The sequence below is a fragment of the Macaca mulatta genome, chromosome 2 (assembly GCF_049350105.2).
Source record: "Macaca mulatta isolate MMU2019108-1 chromosome 2, T2T-MMU8v2.0, whole genome shotgun sequence".
NCBI lineage: Eukaryota > Metazoa > Chordata > Mammalia > Primates > Cercopithecidae > Macaca > Macaca mulatta.
The window spans coordinates 79,279,655-79,301,589 of record NC_133407.1 but is presented as its reverse complement, the minus strand read 5'-3'; the positions used below and the strand labels follow the sequence as shown (position 1 = coordinate 79,301,589).

Sequence of the window (21,935 nt, the reverse complement as noted above, 5' to 3'; positions counted from 1 at the left end):
CATATATTTACTTATCACAACAACCCAGTAACAAGTGAGGAAATTGAAGCAGGCACAGAAAATTAGGTAAGGCCACAGACCTTACCTATTAAGTGGTAGAGCTGGATTTGAACCCAGGCAACCTAACGCCAAGTTCACTGCTGTTTCCCAATCATCGATTTACAATGTTGATCTAATTTGGAGATTGAAAAATAAAGTTTCTGCCATTTGAAAGAAATGTGATAAAGGATATTTTAACATAGGATGCCAGTACATGAGAGAGATAACGGTGTTGTGGTTGAAGCTGAGATAGAAGTGTAGGCCCAGAGCCCTCATCCTGTCACTTTGACATCCTCTTTCCCCCTACAGAGTCCCTGAGACATCTCTGCTAAACCGTGACTCTAGGGAGCTACCGTTTGAAAACCACATTATTAACAGCACATTTTAGTCATAAGGAAATTGAGCTTAAGAGTCTTGTCCATAATCATTGACAGAGACTTTCTGTAGGATGTTGTTTCATTTATGAGGGAGTAATAATACTTCAGTTCTGTTGTCTAGAGTGTACTCATTTAGCATGATTGAATTAAGGGTAATGGTGGCAATGAAAATTTACTTCCTAACCATTTGAGGAGGGATAATTTACCCTGGCAAGTTTGTTGATATGTATGTTATTTCTGAGACTAAAATTCAACCACATATGAATAGCATAGATAGGCTAAGGTATAATTATTTGTATACTGTCATATATTGGTACATTTTCATATATGTTCTTACCACTATTAATTGACAAATTAGTGGATAAAATTGCACCAAGATAGAAAATTATTTCTCCTTTAGGCATTTCTCAAATATTTTACTTTCTTGTATCTAAGGTAGTTATCCCCTTTATTCACTTTAGCAACATTTTTCAGTAAGCATATGTCATACACATATTACACCAAGTACTATAGGTGATGCTGTAGATTGTATCAAAGTACAAGTAAAAAAGATTCCTGACACCTAATAAATATTCAGGCAGTTTTGAATATATTAGCAGACCTAGATTTGAATCTCCATTCCAACATTTAGCTATGTAACCTTGGATATAAGTTGCTTAACTTCTGTCATTTTAGTTTGTGCCTCTGAAAGTAAGGATAATGACTTGGGAGAATTGAAAGAAATTATGTACATGAAGTGCCTAGCACAGAACCTAGCATACATTCAACAGTACATGCTATAATAGCGTTGTGAAATGAGAATTTTCCTCCCTTTTCTCAACGGAGTTGATTAGGAAAAATGATCCAGCAAATATTTTAAAAGGCCTTTTTTTTTTTTTTTTTTTTTTTTTTGAGACGGAGTCTCGCTCTGTCGCCCAGGCTGGAGTGCAGTGGCCAGATCTCAGCTCACTGCAAGCTCCGCCTCCCGGGTTTACGCCATTCTCCTGCCTCAGCCTCCTGAGTAGCTGGGACTACAGGCGCCCGCCACCTCGCCCGGCTAGTTTTTTGTATTTTTTAGTAGAGACGGGGTTTCACCGTGTTAGCCAGGATGGTCTCGATCTCCTGACCTCGTGATCTGCCCATCTCGGCATCCCAAAGTGCTGGGATTTTAAAAGGCCTTTTGATCAGTGAATGTGTGTGCCTGAGTACATTTGAGCTATGCAAATGTTTTGTAAAATTAATTTGAAATCCAGTACATCTGAACTAATGGAAAACTAGTGGAGACTCGTAATTTAACAGACCAAAATAAAAAAGCCAGGCATTTATTTACTGTTTGTAATCTACATTTGCATATTCTTAGGTGAAAATTCAGTAAGGTTTATTTGTTTTAAGTTAGGATTTTCATGAAGGGTCCAGAATAGATTTTTTCAGAGTTTTCCAGTCTAAACCAAACTCAACTCAAAGCACAGGGATTCCCTTTCATTAGCGGATTTGCATAAACACGTATCATGCACATTTGGGTGGCATGATTAGAAACTACTTTTCCATGCAGTTTTTTGATAAGATGTCTGTTTACGTTTCATCTGAAGGCTTTGTCTTTCAGTGTATGTTTTGCACAGCTGCCCTAACTATTAGGTTGGTGCTAAGTTCCTCCTGCTCATACTATCTGCCTCTTATCACAGAATTCATCTGCACCAAGCCGCATTCATTAGTTATGTGATATTTATTTTACCCTCAAGTTTTTTCTCAGTTCTTTATCTGGTTAATTGTCTGTAGTGGTTTTTTTGTGACAGTATTTTCTCTTATAGGAAACAAACTCTCTGGTAATTACTAAGATAATTTAGCTTCCTTATGTGCACACCTTGGTGCCATAAATGAAAATACTTTTCTGTGTACATATGGATAACATAATATTTGACATACATTCTGCAGATTGTTTCTAGAGAACATTTTTTCTACAATTTGGTAGGCATTTAACAGTCTTTTGCCTCATGTCCAAACAGAAGGCCAGGCTTAGGAATAAACAGCCTTGGCTGACAGAGAGCTGTGTTCCAATAAGGCGTTAAACCTTAGCTGCAAGTTTTCAAACCTGCCTCATCAGCAGTCACCTGAGGAGTTGCGCCTCCTCACACCCCCTTTTAAAGTAGAGATTTCCAGTATTTATCAGCATGTCTGTCTTTTTTTGTCCAGCAAAACCCTCCCTTCTCCTCTCGTCTTTCTGTCTCCCTAGGTGCATGAGGCAGCATTTTTCAGACCCACTCTTTTGACTTGTAGAATCCAGGCATTGTTGTTGCATATCAAACTTATGTTCATCTTGATGACTAGCCCTGGAAACACGTTTTATTCCTCTTCAGTGGAATATTGAAATACACTACAAAGTGAGACTGTATAAACTTCTGTCTGATCACTATGTAATTTGCTCCATTATATTCCATTTTAAGTAACTCCATTGTGGATTTGGAGAAGCTTGCATATTTGGAGATTTGACATTTTTTGTTTATTGAAATTGTAATTTTTCTCACAGAATAGTCCTATGACAGCATTTTATTAAACAATGGTGGGTTTATGTCCATCACACCAGTATACAAAGATTCAACTTGCTTAAGCCATAAATGAAAGGAATAGTTATCTAATTAAAAACTGCTATTACTAAACCAGAGGCAAAAAAAAAAAAAAATTAGATAGCATTTATGTAAGACTTATTGTCCTACTTGAATATGTAATATTTCAGTGTTTCAGCCTAATACCAGTGTTTGACCTGAGAGAGGTAATAAGTAAAGTATTATTGAAATAATTAATGAAAATGTAATTACTACTTCGGAGTACTCTAAAATACTTTTTTTAAAATATCAAAATTCTGTATGCTTTTAATTCTTAAAATTTCTACATGCTTATTTACTGAAAAACATGCTGGGAAACACCCACATGCACACAGAAACCTGGACACTGAGGATTTTTTCCCCTTGAAATAGGAATGTTGAAATGTTTTAGATAGGAAATAACTGAAATCTGGCATTTATAATTAGTATTAGTAATAAAATGTTATGTTTAGGATGGTGCAGATTTCTATCTTATTCATTTCTTCACAGTTGCATTGCATTTGAAGTTTTTGTTGTGACTAACAGCTAAGAGAATGGTTTTGAAAAAGGTTTGTCGTAGAGAATGAGACTGTTTGAGAATGCAGAATTACATAAAGTTCAATTTGATAGAAAAAAATTGCCATGAGGTTAAAATGTGGAAATCAAAAGGGGCTAGACAGAAAGGCAAAAATAAAACAAATTCAGAAAAAAATGGTGCGTGGATAGGAAGAACACTCAAATGAGAATTATTGATTTCTTCCTTTTGTTTCTTTTGAAAGGGGAGGGAGGTGATGATGCATATATAGTCAAAGGATGATTGCCAGAAAGGTTAAAGTGGAAGAATATTGTGGTGATGTCTCCCCCAGTAATTTAAATATTATATTTTCCAAAGGGAATAGTGGCTGACAGCAAGTGTTTGAAAGAGGAGGATATTTGGTTGCTAGATAGAAGCTAAAAGTGTCTATAAAAGAGTAAAGGAGGAGGAGTATTTCCTCAGGGGAGAGGAGTATTTTCTGAGGAGGAAATATTTTATGTTAAACATCAAAACTAATAGGTATCTAGCATACAGCGTCGTTAAATACAGAATTGAGTTATATGTCATGCAGAATATCATAAAATTGTTCATTGTTCAAATAACAAAAGTGGAGAACGTGGTAGCTTGAATTTAGCTACATTAGAGCAGAGGAAAAATTTAAAATGGGGAAAGACAGACATAGGTAATGTTTATCCTTTTCTAAATTTGAGTAAGGAATGCTTAATGAAATGTGATTGATTTGAGAAAGTTGGTTTTGGTTGGCAACCTTTGGTCAGCAGTGCAAGAGAATCAGGATTACAGAGGGGTACAGGCTAAAACCCCAACTCCAACCAGCTAGCCAAAAAGGCTGGCTATTCATGAAGTGAGTGCACTTACCATAATTAAGAGTGTACTGTGATTAGATTAAGAGTGTACTTAATTTCTTTCAAATGTAACTGATGTTTTCTCTCACAAATTTCTTTCAAATGCAGCTGATACTCTTTATTCTTTTCCCAACAGGGATATAGCTAGTGCAATAAAAGAACTTCTTGATACAGTGAATAACGTCTTCAAGAAATATCAATACCAGAACCGCAGGGTACGTTTAGTAGAAGCCTTGCTAGCTGACACCCTAGATGCTGGTTTATGCCTAGTTGTTTTATTGACTTGAAAATAGGATTGATTGTTGGAAATAGTTTTGTGTCATTAACCATTGAGTTATTCTTGGATTTAAATATGCCTTTTTATTTAAAAGTAAATATTCCACAATTGCTTATTAGTAATATTCATATAAAGTGCATCCCATATCCTGTGTAATCTCCTGTCCTTGCCTTTGGCTGTTGTGATTATTTCTCTTATTCAGTACTTTTTTTTTCTTACTGTATTTTGTGGCTGTAGGCACTTGAACACCAAAAGAAAGAATTTGTAAAGTACTCCAAAAGTTTCAGTGATACTCTGAAAACGTATTTTAAAGATGGCAAGTAAGTACTGTAATTTATCCTTTACTTTTAAAATTAAATAGATTATGTGGTTTTATATGGTATGAAAACCATATAAATTAAGCCCTTTTACTTTATTAGTACTCCAGGCAACTGATATTCAAGGCATTCCACTAACAATAGGAAATGAATGTGGTTGCTAATCTGGCTATAACTCCTTTCTACAGCAGGAGTTACCAGATGCTTTCTGAAAAGAGCCAGATAGTAAATATGTTAGATTTGGTGGGCCTGTTGGCCGTTATCCACCTCATCTCTGCCGTTGTACTACAGAAACAAGCCATAGACAATATACAGACAAGAGGGTGTGACTGTTTTTTACTAAAACTTTATACAAGATTCAAATTTCAGTATCTTGAAATAATTTTTACCTGTCATATATTCTTCTTTTGATTTTTTTTTTTTTTTTTTTTTTTTACCATTTAAAAATGTAAAAGCAATTTTAGTTCATTGGCCTACTTTATACACTCCTGAAACAGTGGTTCTCAAACATTAGTAGCATCAGAGTCATCTGGAGGACGTGTTACAGCTCAAATTGCAGATTGCTCGAGAGTCCCACTTCTAGAATTTCTGATTTCGCAGGTCTAGGATGGAGCAGGTATTTGCATTTCTTAGAAATTTTCAGATAATACTGACATTACAGGTCTATTGAGAACTACTGCACTAAAGTTAAAGCAATGTTGTCAATCCTTTCTGTGCAATAGAGTCACTTGAGGACAGTTTTAAAAAAATTCCCATAGCCTAGGCCCCACCTGCAGAGATTCTGATTCAGTTGCTGGGAGTGGAGCCAGGGTTTAGATGTTTTGTAAAAGTGCCCCAGATGTTTTTAAAGGGCTGTAAGGGTTTTGACCCACTGTCCTGGAAAGAGGCTTTCACAGCATCATTCTATAAAATAGGAAATATACTAAAATGTAAATTATACATTAGTTTTTAATTTACATATAATTGGTTGTAATGCACTATAGAAAACCAAGAGATTTTATATATTTTAACATACATACATGCATACGTATAATGTATAAGCTGATGCAAAGTCTGGCCATATAGGTAGTTTTTTGCACTTCATGTCAAATGTGAGAATTTTTTCAACAAGATTATTTTTTAACAGTGCTTAAAGTCAGAAAAGTAATCTAAATAGAGACCTCAATCATCCCATCCTACTATACAGGTTTTAAGATCTCTATATTCATGTCACATCGTTACAGTATTATTGTAGTAATATTTAAAATGATAAAAATACATTAGATAGAATTCTGTTAATTTTCAGAGTCATTTTTAACCGTTCACCCAGGTTGAAGTATTTACATTTATATTACAAATTAGAGATTACTGAGCTAAATTTTATGATTTGTTTTGTGGTGGTGTTCCGTACACAGGTTGTCTAAGGGAAATGCTCCTTGATGACTTAGTTTAATAAGCTGGCATTTGTGTTTTGAAAATAAACTTGTTTTTTTCTTGATTTATGCTAAGCTCAAATAACCAAAAACACATTAAAATAATAATTTACATGATGGGATTATTGTTTCTGATTTTAAATTACTGTTACGGAATAAGCACAATGAAAGGTAGACATTAATTTAAAGCCTAATTTTCATTAATTAATTGAAATTATTTACTCTGCATATGGATGCAGTCTCCTTGCTAATACTTTCTCTCCATTCAGCAGCTTTTTAAAATTCCAGTTATTTGTGTATCAGTAATGTGCTGTGAGTTTTATACCTGTTTCCTCAAAACAGAAAATTATTGATAGAGCCTGATCTTTAGGCCATCTTTCAGTAGGGGGATGGATTTGCAGAAATGAATTTGCATCCATTTCTTTCTGGCCCTTCTCTCTCTTTTTTTTTTTTTTTTTTTTTTTTTGAGACAGAGTCTTGCTCTGTTGCCCAGACTGGAGTGCAGTGGCACGATCTGGCCTCACTGCAACTTCCGACTCCCAGATTCAAGCAATTCTCCTGCCTCAGCCTCCGGAGCTGGGATTATAGACACATGCCACTATGCCCGGCTAATTTTTGTATTTTTAGTAGAGACAGGGTTTCACCATGTTTGCCAGGCTGGTCTCAAACTCTGAGATACCTCATGATCCACCCACCTTGGCCTCCCAAAGTGGTGGGATTACAGGTGTGAGCCACCGGGTCCAGTCCCTGGACATTCTCTTTTGAGAAATGTCTAGGATGCAGGTACATGCTAGATATGATACTAGGAAACTATTAAGGCCACACAATGGGACTAGGGCGTCAGCTCTGTGTTCCAGCCACATGAAGATGAGCCATTAGGAGAATAGGATGGAGCTCAAAGCCAATTTTAAAGAATATATTTTTATATGTTGTCAGCTCCCAGATTTTGAAACTGCATGATTATTTTGTTGTAAAAATATGTTTATAGTAAAAGTAGTTTGTAGTAGTTTGTCGTTTAGAATTTCTACCTCTTTTTTAAGGAGATAAGTGGGATGAATCAGATTAGAAGTAACTAACTTTTTCTTGAGTATTATGCCCATTAATTAATTATGCCCATTAATTACAGATTTTGAGATTATGATACTTTGCTAGATTTTACTTGTTAACTTCTATGAAACCACAGCTGGAGACCACATCTGAATCCTCCTTTTGGCCAGTTAACTTGTTCCACCTATAAATGAACTGGGTTGTTGAGGCACCACCTATCATTACCAGCCCTCCAACATTTTATTGCCAGTCAGAACCACCAGGGGGCAGTAATTACTAGATAGTTTAAAATGATGCAAGACTATTAAATCCTAAATTGGAATAAAAGTTTTAATACTCAATACTAACTTGTCTTTTTTTTTTTTTCTTAAATTGATTTCATTGCTACTTTTAATAGTATAAATCTTAAAAGGGTGAATTTTTTGGATGAAATTAATGCTTATTCTTTTCTTTTTAAACAGGGCAATAAATGTGTTCATAAGTGCCAACCGACTAATTCATCAAACCAACTTAATACTTCAGACCTTCAAAACTGTGGCCTGAAAGTTGTATATGTTAAGAGATGTACTTCTCAGTGGCAGTATTGAACTGCCTTTATCTGTAAATTTTAAAGTTTGACTGTATAAATTATCAGTCCCTCCTGAAGGGATCTAATCCAGGATGTTGAATGGGATTATTGCCATCTTACACCATATTTTTGTAAAATGTAGCTTAATCATAATCTCACACTGAAGATTTTGCATCACTTTTGCTATTATCATTCTTTTAAGAATTATAAGCCAAAAGAATTTACGCCTTAATGTGTCATTATATAACATTCCTTAAAAGAATTGTAAATATTGGTGTTTGTTTCTGACATTTTAACTTGAAAGCGATATGCTGCAAGATAATGTATTTAACAATATTTGGTGGCAAATATTCAATAAATAGTTTACATCTGTTAAACATTTCTTTACTTGAAAAAAATGCATATATATATGTGTGTGTACATATATATATATATGTGTGTGTATATATATATATGATCAGAAGACCAAGACAACTTGGTGTAATGTCTAAAAAACTTCTAACGGGAGCTTATCAGCAGTTTATCAAATAATAAAGAAACAAGAATTTCTATTTTTGTCCTTAATCACTTTGGACACAGAGTAGTCAATGGAAATATTTTTGTTAATTATTACTTATAAGGTACTGAGTATTTTTATATGATTTCCAACCTGTTTTAAAAGACTTATGTGTAAGAGATGGCATTTTCTAGTGTTTCTGCACTATAATGCCACTTTTTGAACTCTTGTTACAAATGTAGATTTGACTCTTAAAAATTAAGCCTTTCGTATACTGGGCCCTCATAAGCTTTGCACATTTTTCCCCCCAAAAAATAGCCACAATTAATAGTAATTTGAAGCTATATCAGTGGTTGGATTGAAATTGTCATGAGTGTTAACATTCTATACACTCTTCAACTAGGTACAGTTTTATTTCACCATAGAGAAGTTTTAAGGAAATAATGTATCAAGTGTTCATGTTAAGTGGTTTCATTTTTCAATTATAAAATAAAGGGAAGAATCAGAATTTCTTTATCTTTTATAAAGATTTTAGATGTTAAACTAAGTTTCTGTGGGCAGTATATTTTTTTTGCTGTTATGCAACTCAGTTATTTTATTTTTTCTCCATTTTAAAAAACAGATTTTTTTTTTTGAGATGGAGGCTCGCTCTGTCGCCCAGGCTGGAGTGCAGTGGCCGGATCTCAGCTCACTGCAAGCTCCGCCTCCCGGGTTTACGCCATTCTCCCGCCTCAGCCTCCCCAGTAGCTGGGACTACAGGCGCCCGGCACCACGCCCGGCTAGTTTTTTGGGTTTTTTTTTTTTAGTAGAGACAGGGTTTCACCGTGTTAGCCAGGATGGTCTTGATCGCCTGACCTCGTGATCCGCCCGTCTCAGCCTCCCAAAGCGCTGGGATTACAGGCTTGAGCCACCGCACCTGGCCAAAAACAGATTTTTAAAGAATTATCATCATTGGCACCATAAAAGTAAAATATCCTGTTAAATGTAAATGGAAAATATATTGAAAGGAGCAAAAAAAAAAAAAAAAAAAAAAAGGCAATTGGATGAAATCTCTTAATTAATGAACATTTTACTGACTTGATTTTTCTTCAAAGATATGTAGCCAGTAAAACAAATAGAATGTTGATCTTTATTTATTTTTGACATAAACTGTCATTCACTCTTTGAAGTAGATGGGTGATCATTTGCTGAATAGACTTGTGTATATGTGAAGAAAAAAGACACTGTTTTATTTGCAGCAGACTTTTTAAACATCATTTCTAACATCATCTAACATCGTTCCTTCTGCTGTCTTTACCCTCCTTAAAATAACCAGTTACCAGACATGCCTCAAATCACCTGTTTTTATAAGCTTTCCATATTTTCATTCCACCGTCCATTACATCTGGCTTCTGCTTTCATGAAATATTCCTCCACAAGGGAGGCTTATTCTTAGAGTACTTTAGTTTCTTACGTGATCCTTCCAACAGGGCTGAGTTTGCATTAAAAGGAGGCCAGGGTGGCCCCAGTTAGATTCATTTCCAGAGAACAGAAAAGTGGCTTCAGAGGAAAGGAAGAGGAGGAAAACACAAATTTGTTGAGCACCTTCTCTGTGTCAAGCACTAGTTACATTTACATAATTCTCTTAACAGTCCTATGATTTAGCTATTTTACAATTGAGGAAACAGAGCTTAGGGTACACAGCTGGTAACTGCTAGGGCCAGAGTTTAAATTTGTGTCCAGATTCCATGTTCTTTCCACTGAACTGTACTCCCTCTATTACTGAAAATAAGTCTTGTTTAGGGTATTAGTTCCCAAACACCATTTTGAGAAACCTCTCCCTGGTCCACAGGAAAATGAGAAAAATTAGAGCAATGTGATTGTTTTTTCATAGATCTAACTGTACTCATTTTAAAGGATCATGGAGATTATTGCTGTTTTTGATGTTTGAAATACTGTCCACACTTTAAAAAAAAGATACAGTAAATTTTTTTAAAAATGACTTTTAAAAACCTTATTAGGCAAAACAGATTGACATCTCATTATTGAGCTGTCTTAATTGATTTAAACGTTTTATATGGAAATAATTTCAAATTTACAGAAAATTGGCAAGCATAAAAATAGTGCAAGGAACATCCATATGTCCTTTACCCAGACTCAACTATTGTTCAGAATTTACGCTCTTCATTTTATTGTTTGCTTGTTCATTTATCCTCCCTTAAGTTTCCTTTACTCTGGATCATTTCCATGGCCACCTTGGTCTTTTATAGCATTGAATCAGATTTAAGTTATGCATTCTTGGTGAGAATACTCTGTTGATGGTACTGTGTCATCATGGTATGATATTGGGGGCACACAATGTCCATCTTATTGGTGATGCTAATTTTGATCACCTGATCAAGGTAGTGTTCAGTTTCTCCAATGTATAGTTACTGTGTTTTACCTTGCAATTAATAACCTGTGGGAGACTCTTTTAATTCCATGCTTTAATTCCATGCTAACGTTTTTATCCAGGGTTTAGCATGCATTGATGATTCTTGATATTCAGTCTCCAACTTCAGCATTCTTTCCACATGTACTAGTTGGCAATTAATATTTTATTGTAAGCAGGAGCCCTCCTTTCTCCCCTGATCCATTCATTCATTCATCCATCTATATCCGTCTCATTTTTACATCTGTTATTGTTATAAACTCATGCTTTTTAATGTTTTTCCAGTGCTTTTTAATTAATTTTACCATACTTACTTTGTATGTTTTACCATACAACTTTGATGCTCAAGTAGCCTCAGATTTGGCCAGAAGAAACTATTGAGCTGGCTCCCATGTCCTTGGGATATCCCGTCGTTTGTTTAAAGGACTTCATAGGTTATATAAAAGAAATTCCGGGATTTAGAGTCAGCAATTTCTCCATAGAACCCTAGGGAATATTAGATACCTAGATCTGGATGCTGGATGTACTCATTGCTACTGGGTGTCTGTTTCTAGGCTATTCAGCAGACAGAACTAGAAAAGTCGTGTATGTACACTTGACCCTCTGTATCCATGAGTTGTGCCTATATGGATTCCACATCCCTGGATTCAACCAACTGGGAATCGAAAATATTCCACAAAGTAGAAGATAATACAATGATAATTTTAAAAATATGGTATAACAGCTCTTACATAGCATTTACCTTGTATCAGGTATAAGTAATCTAGAGGTGATTTAAAGGATATGGGAGAATGTGTGTAGGTTATATGCACATACTATGCCATTTTAAGGGCCACGAGCATCCTCAGATTTGAGCATCCTCAGATTTTGGTATCCTCGGGGTTCCTAGAACCAATCCCCCATAGATATCAAGACATGACTACATTAACACTCAGATGTGCATGTCCAGATAGCATTTACATGTGCTTATATACATGTTATGTTTGATTTCCGAAATGAATTTATACTAGTGCCTCCAATTTCAATCCATTATTGCAGGATTCTTTCTCGCCGTCACTATTCCATATTTCTATGTCACTCCTTCCTCAGAAGTCCTGGATTCCCCCAAAAATCAATTATTCACTCTATAATATATCTGAAATAATTTTAGAATTGCTTTTGCCTATATCACTGTAAAAACAAGATTTATTTTCAGTTCTTTACTCATATCCTGCTCAAGGTTAAGGATAATGGCTACATTGTGCATTTATAAATTAGTTGTATTTTTTTTTCTCCTTCACTGTAGTTATGTTATTTGAAAGATAACATATTTGCCTTCAGGTTTGAAATTTTTCTCCCAAACTCCTCCCATTCTTGTTGATCTAATTTTATTTAAAAATTTTATGGGCCGGGCATGGTGGCTCAAGCCTGTAATCCCAGCACTTTGGAAGGCCGAGACGGGCAGATCACAAGGTCAGGAGATCGAGACTATCCTGGCTAACATGGTGAAACCCCGTCTGTACTAAAAAAATATATAAAAAACTACCCGGGCGAGGTGGCGGGCGCCTGTAGTCCCAGCTACTCAGGAGGCTGAGGCAGGAGAATGGCGTAAACCCGGGAGGCGGAGCTTGCAGTGAGCTGAGATCCGGCCACTGCACTCCAGCCTGGGCGACAGAGCGAGACTCCGTCTCAAAAATAATAATATAATAATAAATTTTATGGAGCCATAACACGCTTCTAGAAGTTAGAACCTTACCAAAACATATACCCAGAAGCGTAACTTTCTCTTCTATCTGTTCTGACCCATTCCCATCTGTTGTAAGTATCCAGCTTCGTTGGTTTTGGTTTTTGAAGCTTCTTTTTTATGGAGGAAAACAAAAAATGTATATTTTCTTTCCATTCTTTCTTATACAGAAGGTAGCATACCTAAAGGGAGACCAGACCAGCCATCTTAGTTTGCTTAGTACTGAGAGGTTTCTTGGGACAAAGAACTTTTAGTGCTAAAACTGGGACAGTCAGGCAAACGGATGGCAGGTCACCTTACATACACATTCTTCGTTAAAACAGTTTTGTTGATGCATAATTTGCATACCATAAAATTCACATATATGTCTCTTTAAATATTGAGGTATAATTTAATGCCATAAAATTTACTCATTTTAAGACTGTGCTATTTCGTGATATTTGACAAATTTACGGAGTTGTATAACTTGACCATGGTCTTACTAGATTGACATCATTGCTACAAAATATGCTCAGTTACAGTTCATCCTTGTTTCCTCTTCCAGCTCCAGGGAACTTCTATCTAGTTTCAGTCCCTATAGATTTTTCTTACCGGGACATTTCGTATAAACAGAATCATCTAATAATACCTTTTGAATCTGGCTTCATTTGCATAATATGTTGTTTTGAGGTTCATCCATGTCATAGCATATATAGGCATTTCTGTCATTATTGCTGAATGGTATTTTATTATATACCATATTTTATCCATTTACATGTTGATGGACCTTCGGACTGCTTCCTTTTTTTTTTTTTTTTGCAGTGATGCATAATGCTGCTATGAACATAAAAGTGCAAGTCTCTGAAAGTGGCTTTTCATTTAGGGGTAGATATGTAGGATTGTAGTTGCTGGGTTGTGTGGTAAATTTATATTTATTTAAGAAACGACCAAACTGTTTCCTAAATAGCTGTATCGTTTTACATCCACATCAACAATGGATTAGGGTTTCCTGTTTCTCCACATCCTTACTATTTGTTAATGGCTTTTAAAAATTATAGACATTCTTGTAGGTGTGAAGTGGTGTCTCACTGTAGTTTTAATTTGCATTTTCGTAATAACTGAACTTTTTTGTGTGTGCTTATTAGCTGTTTCACATACATGCTCTTATACATATTCCATTTTTCACTTACTGTTTCCATAAATCACTCCATGTAAATTCAGAGATCTCTCGCTCTCTCACTTTCTCTTTTGTAGTATTCCATGACATATAGATGCCAAAGTTTTTTCTAATCAGTCTGCTATCTATGGGCATTTAGGTAGTTTTTAATATTTTACCAAAATACAAATAATGCTACAATGAATCGCCTTACATGTGTATTTCTGTTTAAGGTATTTCTTCAGGCTACATTCATTGAATACTAAGTCAAAGGATATATATATGCATGTGTAGTTTTGTTGGATATTGCCTTTCCATAAAGGGTGTGGCATTTCAGATTCTACCAGCAATGCGTGAGACTGTTTTCCCACAACTTCACTAATAATGATATGCTGTAAAGCTTTTGAAGTTCTGCCAATCTGCTAAGTGGAAAGTAATATCTCATTATAGCTTTAATTTGCATATTACAAATGAAGTTAACATCTTCAAGGACTATTTTTCTAGTTTGTGATTGTGTGACTGTGTTTATGGTGTTACTTTGCCATGCAAACTTTTGATTTATGTTTTGGTAGTCAAATTGATTAACTCTCCTGTGAAACCATCTGAGTTTGGTGTTTTTTGGGAACTAGTTTCTTGATTATTTCTTATATTTAAATTGATTTCTTTACATTTTTGGCTTAAAGCGGTCAGTTTGCTAAACTGTATATTTTTAAGAAATTATCCATTTCCTCTTAGTTTTCAAATGTATTTCCACTGAAGTAATCTTTTATGTCTTTTTAAAAAATTCCCTATATCAATAGTTATTTCTCCCTTGTTATTTTTTCTTCTATCTGCACTTTCTCCCTTTTAAAAAAAATTAAACTAGCAAGTCATTTGTTTTATTTATTTTTTATTTTTTTTCAGGACTTTACTCATTAATTTGATATCCTGCTTTTCTATTTTCTATCTCAATTTCTGTTCTAATAATATTTTCTTCTTTGGACTTTTTTGTATTTTACTTTGTTCTAGTTCTTTCAAGTTAAAAATTTAGCTCTTATTGATACAGGTATTTAGGGCTATGATTTTTTTTTCTGATTACTGCTTAGAATGTATCTCATAGATATGTTTATTACCATTATTTTTCAGAAATTTTGTAATTTTTGTTTGTATTTCCTATTTTGTCCAAGCACTAAGTTTAACAGAATATCTTTAATTTACAAGTAGAAGGGCCTTTTTGGTTTCATTTTTAATTTCTATTTTTATTGCACTGTGATCATTGGTATTGTTTGTAATAATTTTACCTTCTACTACCTGCTGATATTTTCTTTGTGCCCTAATATATGTTCAAAACTTTTAAATATACATGTGAATGTATGTATAGATTGTATATTCTTTTATTATTAGGATGTAGTATTCAGTATATATTTAAACATCTACCTTGTTGATTGTTACTTAGTTCTTATGTATCTTTGTTTTTTGTTTGCTTGACCAGTCTTCTTGTACTGTGTGTTAAAGTCTCCTTTTAGTAGTATGTTTGTCTTTTTGCATCTGTTGTAGTTTCTGTTTTAGGTAGGTGTTGCTGTATTGTTGTCTAGATACGTGTTACATCCTAAATGTGAAATGTGGATTTTAAAATTATAAAAGTGTCCTTCTTTGTTTTATTTAATGACTTTTGAAATGTGTCTTTTGACCTTGAGTTAAACCCATTCACATTTATTGATATGTCTGTCATGTTTAGGCTTAATTCTATTTTTTTTTTTTAAATAATTTTCATGTGTATTACGCCATACTTACTGTGTCTTTCAAGGTTTGGTATGTTTCTGCTTTTACAGGAAGATTTACATTTTTGTTCCAGTGGTTGCTTTGTATTAATATTTTATAGTCTTTTAAATGTATTAATATTTTATAGTCTTTAAATTAATATTTTATAGTCTTTTTTTTACTTCAACTTTTACTATCAGATATGTTGTCTTTAGAACATATCCTTTAACTCTCACCTGTTACCTAAGTGATAGTCAGTGTGCTCATTCATACTTTTCTCTTTTTCTCTCCTTTTTCTTTACATTTTAAATTGCATTTTTCTACTTCATCAGAACATCGAATGTTATATATTACTATTTTACCCGTGTTCCCATCGTTATTTCAGTCTAAACTTTTCAATTAAATATATGCAGTGCTCACTGTCAGTCCTTTTGCCAAAGTTTTCTTAGTCATTTATTGGTTAGATGAAGTTCATCTTTTAGCAGATTCCTCAGGAAAGGCACATCTATATAGTATTCTTTGAGTTATTTTGTGTTCAACATTATTTTCCTATGGTCTTGATACTTAAAGGATACTGCGGTTGTTTATAATATCCTTGTTTCACATCTTCTTTCCTTAAGTTTCTTGAAAACATGGCTCTGCTGTTTCCTGCTTTGTATGTTATTTGGTAAGTCTGCTGTCAGTCTAATTCTCTTGCTTTTAAATTGTTTCATCTTTTGCCTAGAAGCCATTCAGACTTTTTCTTTAATTTCAGAGTCTAATAGTTAGGATATGTATCACTGTGGATTAATGCAGGTCAGTTTTCCCTCTACTTGATGGACATTTTCTGTGTGTAAATAGAGGTGGCCTACTTTCTTCTGTCTTCTGTCTTCTGTCTTCTTTCTTTTTTCTTCTCCTTTCTTCTTCCCTTTCTCTTCCTCCTTCTCCTCCTCCTTCTTTCTCTTCTTTTTGCTCCTCCTCCTATTTTTTTTTTTTTTTTTTGAGACAGGGTCTTTATTGTCCAAGCTGCAGTGCAGTGGCACAAACATGGCCTACTGCAGCCTTGACCTCCCAGGCTCAAGCAGTCCTTCTGCTTCAGTCCTCCAAGTAGCTGGGACTACAGGTGCATGCCCCCATGCCTGGCTAATTTTTGAATTTGTTGTAGAGACAGGGTTTTGCCATGTTTCCCAGGGTGATCTTGAACTGAGCTCAAGCAATCTGCCTACCTCAGCCTCCCAGGTACTGAGATTACAGGCATGAGCCAATGCACCTGGTCCAAGGTCTTTTTTTATTTCTGGAAAGTTTTGTTAAATTAATAGTTTAAAATATTAGTTTTTTCCCATTGTTTTTGTCTTTCTGGGTCATCAATTAAATGTATGTTGGACCCTCTTTGCCTGTCATCCATTTCAACCACTTTATCTCTGGCCACTTTTACTCCTTGCCTACCTCATTTTTGTGATCACAGTTCACGGTTGTTTTTCTACTTTTCTTTAAGACTCTATAACTTTTGTATCCAAATATCTTCTCTGAGCACCTTTTAATTTAATTTGTGTTTTTGTTACATATATTTTTCTATTTCTTTCTTGCATTTAATCAACTCATTTTATTTCTTATTATTTTTGTGCATTCTGTTCTGTGTTTGTAATGCTTGTACTTCTGATTCAGTCCAGTTTTTTAAATATGCTTGAGAATATTTAGTTGGAATGTACTGGTGCAGTTTTCATTGGCTTGTATTTTTGTTTTTGTTTAATTTCTTTTAGATAAAGGGAGATTTTCATCAGCAGAAGTGAATTGTGTTGATGTTGAGAAAAGAAGGACTTCAGCATACCTTGCTCTTTTTATACCATCAGAGATTTAATCTTTCCTTCTTATTTTATTCTTCCCTTTTACTGCCTCATTATCCTCTGGAAGCAGTGCTTCACTAAAGCTTCCACTTCCAGTCTTGCTTCTTAATATGTAAGTAGTGTTGTAAACTATCAAGTACTTACCTGTGTTCAGAATTTTAGACTTTAATATTGCACTTTCCCTTTCTAGGCAGAAGTTTTCCTTTGCTTTGTCTAAGTCTTCTGTCCCCTGTACTCCTTTTCACAGAATCCCTTAAGACTCCCCTTGCCTACTCTCCACACTTAGAGGCTTACAGCATCAGGGGAGCAGTAGGAGCTCTCTGTTGGAATTTTTCTTCTCTGCTTAGAGGTGACTTGAAGGCTGCAGTACTTTCTGAATACATAGGTCATCTAAGGTTTAATTTATTCTCTTTGTTAATATATCATTTCATTTAGTAGGATATGGGGAACATTCATAGCTACCATTGTTCTTTGGAGCTATAAGATTCTTTTCCAGTTTTTAAAGTAATTTTGTTTGTGAAATTTATTATTCCTGAAATCTATGGATTAGAAGACTGACCCTTAGAGATAAACTATCCTGTGCTGTCTCTTGGGAGGACAGATTCAGCAGAAAGTTATTGGCTCTTCTCAGTTTTTCCTTTTTCCTTCTCTCTGAGATCAAGGTGCCAGTATGGTTGAGTTCTGGTGAGGGTTCTGACTTCCACACAGCTTTCTCACTGTGCCCTCACGTGGCAGAGAGAGGGACGGAGAGAAAGCTAGCTCTCTGATATCTTTTATAAGGGTATCAATCCTGTTACGAAGGCCCCACCCTTAAGATCTCATCTAAACCTAAGTATCTCCCAAAAGTCCAATCTTCGAATACCATCACATATGGAGTTAGGGTTTCAACATATGAATTTTGGGGGAATGCAATTCAGTCCATAGCACCCCTCAAGATAGTACCTGCTTGGAGTATAGAATTCAGGATTCTAGCAGGGCAAGGAAAGTCTGACACTGGTGGTTGAAAAGAATAGTCTTCTTGAAAAGAACAGAAATAAGTGTATTGTTGATAGTGTTAGCTAAGTATCGTAATCAAATGGAGATGAGTTCCACAAAGAATTGAGAAAGAACACGAGAGATGGCAGCCAAAAGAAATGGTGAATGCTTATTAATGAACTGCAACATAGCAGGGATAATGCAAAAGAAATCAGTGAGAAATGAAGATCATATATTAATATATTAGATATTCCTGAAAAGACCCCAGAAGATAAAACAGCAACTCAGATATAAAGACATAGAAAGTTCTTCTTTTTGGGATGTTCTACTTTTCCAGAGGGCTATACATAAATGGAAATTATGTTGTAAATTTTATTTCCCTAAAACCTGTCTGTGGGTGGGATAGCTAATCAGATTCTTATTAGCTGTGTGCTCTTATATAAATCGTAACTTTCTGAGCTTTAATTTCCTCACATAAAATTTTGGGACACATGAGACTTTCTTCCCAAAATATTAGCCCACTCAATATTTGCTTTCTTTTAAGGAGACTATCCTCATTATATTTTGTTTTTGGTTCCCTCTCTGCATTCTCCTAGTAGAAGATGGGATAGAGAATAGGCAGTAGAACTGTGTATGAGGGTTCTCCAGAGACTAGGATATAAATATATGTGTGAAATTAGCTCATGATTACAGAAGCTGATAAAGTTCCAAGATCTGCTTCAAGGTAAGCTGGCAAGCTGGAGACCCAAGAAAGCTGATGGTTTAGTTGCAGTCTGAGTCCAAAGGTCTGAGAACCAGGAGAGCCAATGTTGCAACTCCAGTTCAAAGACCAGTAGGCTCAAGACCCAGGAAGAGCCAATGTTTCAGTTCAAGTCTGAAGGCAAGAAAAAAGCAATGTCTCAGTTTGAAGGTAAAAAGAATTTTCTCTTAGTCAAGGGAAGGTCAGCCCTTTTGTTCTAATCAAGCCTTGAACTGACTGAATGAGGCCCACCCACATGATGGAAACAATCCTGTCTATCCATGCCGCTGATTTAAATGTTAATCTCACCTTAAAACACTTTCACAGAAATACCCAGAATAATGTTTGACTAAGTATCTTGGCACTCTGTGGCCTAATCAAATTGGCATGTAAAATCAATTGTCATAGTTGACAAGAAGGGAGTCTCGTCCTGTTGGCAAGACTTGCCGTAGAGGGAAAGGAAACAGCAAAACAACCTAGAATCAAAATTATAAATAATTTTGATTTAGAATTTAAATCACAGGAAATATTCTATTGTTTTTGAAATGTGATTGTGACATCACCAGTGAGGCCAGTCTCTACAGTAATTTTGGTTCTGAATATGAAAATCCTTAATTTTTAAAATTGGCAAATCAATGGTCTATTTTGGGACCACCTCCCCCACTACCTCCATGAAAGCCAAACTTTATAGCAGCGGAGTCCAGTCTTTTGGCTTCCCTGGGCCTCATTGGAAGAAGAATTTTCTTGGGCCATGACAATAGCAGATGAGCTTTAAATATATATATATATTGCAAAAAAAAAAATAATATTTTAAGAAAGTTCACAAATTTGTGTTGGGCCCCATTCAAAACCATCTTGGGCTACATGTGGTCCATGAGCCACAAGTTGGACAAGCTTGTTCTATAGCTTACCAACAAGTAGGCCTAAAGAAAGAGGAAATATCGTTCATTTTAAGGGGAAAATAGCCTACAAAAGTTTAACCTGAAAAGTCAATTGAGGCTGTTGAAATAAACTGATAATGAACAGATTAATTGGAGAAAAGGCATACAGATTTATTAATATGCACACGAGCTGAATAAAATGTGAGACTCTGAGAAGGGCCACATAGCTGAAACATAAATAGCATAAAGGAATAGGAGCTTGATACATTGGGGGGGAGGTAGCAACAAGTTAGGGGAGGGAAAGGGGAGGAACCAAATGATGAGCAAAGGCTGTCTTATTATTTAGATAAAAGTTGTTTTAGAGCTGCATCCAAAAGAATAGGTGATAGCCTGTCTGCCTGCAGTGATGAAGTAATCTCTGTGGTGATTAATCTTTCCTGGTTGCTTGATAAGTTTCCTTGGAAAAGGATTCCAGACCATTCTGTTCCTTTTGGAAGAACTTCCTTCACTCAGTCAGATAAGGGAACTTCAGAGAAAGGCCCTCCCTGCACTTCAGAAGAGAAGTTGTGGGAGGAGCAGAAGGTCAGAGAAAAACATTGGTTCTTTCTGGAGCATTTTAATCTCCTTTGTTCAAAGCACTCAGCATGTTTGGGGTGTCATTTTCTGAGCCCCAATACTACTAAATTGTCAGATTACTGACCTTTCAATATTGAAGAATGTCATCTTCCTAAAACATACACACAAAAGAATACAGAGACCAGAAGAAGGGCAGTATATTATCTAGCCGAGCATCCAGCACAGTGCTTAACACTTAGTAGGTACTTTATAAATATTGAAGGAATGACCCTTTAGACTTCTTTTGCTTCAATAATATCAAGTATGTATTACTTACAGAAAATCTGTAGGAAAGATAAAGTTAAGAGATTAAAGGTGTTAAAACAGAGTTTTTTCTTCTAGAGAAACAAAAGAATAATCAGGGAAGAGAATGCTATAAAAACTAATGAACCTTCCGACATCTTAAGGGAAACCTAAGATAGATGGTCCCTCTTGCTGAAATTAATACGAAAGAAAGGAGAGGAGGCCCATGGCGCAGAGCAGGGTGGGCTGGGTGGGGGTAGGAAACCGCACAAGAATGCAAAAGTGAATTTGTTTACCATGCCTTTCAGCTATAAGATTTATAAAAAGAAGTTAGGAGAAGAAGGAAAATGTCCTGAACAACTATTCTAAATAACATTACCTTGTAAATGTACTGAAATGTTAACTCAGCATGAAATAATTGAGATATTTGTGATTGTTTTGTAAAGATGCTAAATAAGAGGGCAAACAGCACTTCAGAGAACATGTCTCTTCATCTAGGCACAGCCTAAAAAGCTGAAAATTCTCAGCAGATACTATTCTAAATGGGATATGGAAGAGAAGAAATTTTGTGGATTAAATTCCAAATGAAATTAAGATTACTGTGGGAGAAAACTGCTGCATACTGGTCTATTTCACCTACTTTCTTGATTAGCATTTGTATTTGACCTCTTTATCATATTTATACATTTCTATTTTCTATTAGGCTTCTCCAAAATTTGTTTTATAGAGTTTTTATGATTTTGACAGTTCAGTGTTTATATTCCAAGCAAAAGTGATAAGCTTTTTCAGGCATGTGTTCCTAAGGTCTTAGAGAAAATAAACCCAGTCATTTGATACAACAGCAGGGAAATAGGAGTCATCTTTCTAAATCAAACCAGCTATTCATACACCTATTTATTATCTCATTTTATTCTACAATTATCCTACATACCTGGTTTTTCAAGTGCGCATAGGAAGCTATTCTGTGCATGCCAGTATACTCACTATTTCTTAGCTCTTTCTTTTGTTTTTAAGACAGAGTCTCACTGTGTCCCCCAGGCTGGATTGGAGTGCAGTGGCATAATCTCAGCTCACTGCAACCTCTGCCTCCCGGGTTCAAGTGACTCCTGCCTCAGCCTCCTGAGTAGCTGGGATTACAGGCCCAGGCCACCACACGTGGCTA

At 35.3% G+C, this 21,935-nt stretch overlaps 1 protein-coding gene across 4 annotated transcripts in view; it reads left to right on the top strand.

Annotated features, from left to right (window-relative positions):
* PDCD10 (programmed cell death 10) overlaps positions 1 to 8,370 on the top strand; it is a 51,659-nt gene extending 43,289 nt beyond the window's left edge. For 3 of the 4 annotated variants that reach the window (XM_015131606.3, XM_077990274.1, XM_077990275.1), the window contains 3 exons: positions 4,509 to 4,587; positions 4,887 to 4,969; positions 7,887 to 8,370. In XM_015131606.3, coding sequence (XP_014987092.1) covers positions 4,509 to 4,587; positions 4,887 to 4,969; positions 7,887 to 7,968 — 244 coding nt within the window. In that variant the 3' untranslated portion in view covers positions 7,969 to 8,370. 4 annotated transcript variants of the gene reach the window in all.
* Positions 8,371 to 21,935: the final 13,565 nt, after the last annotated feature.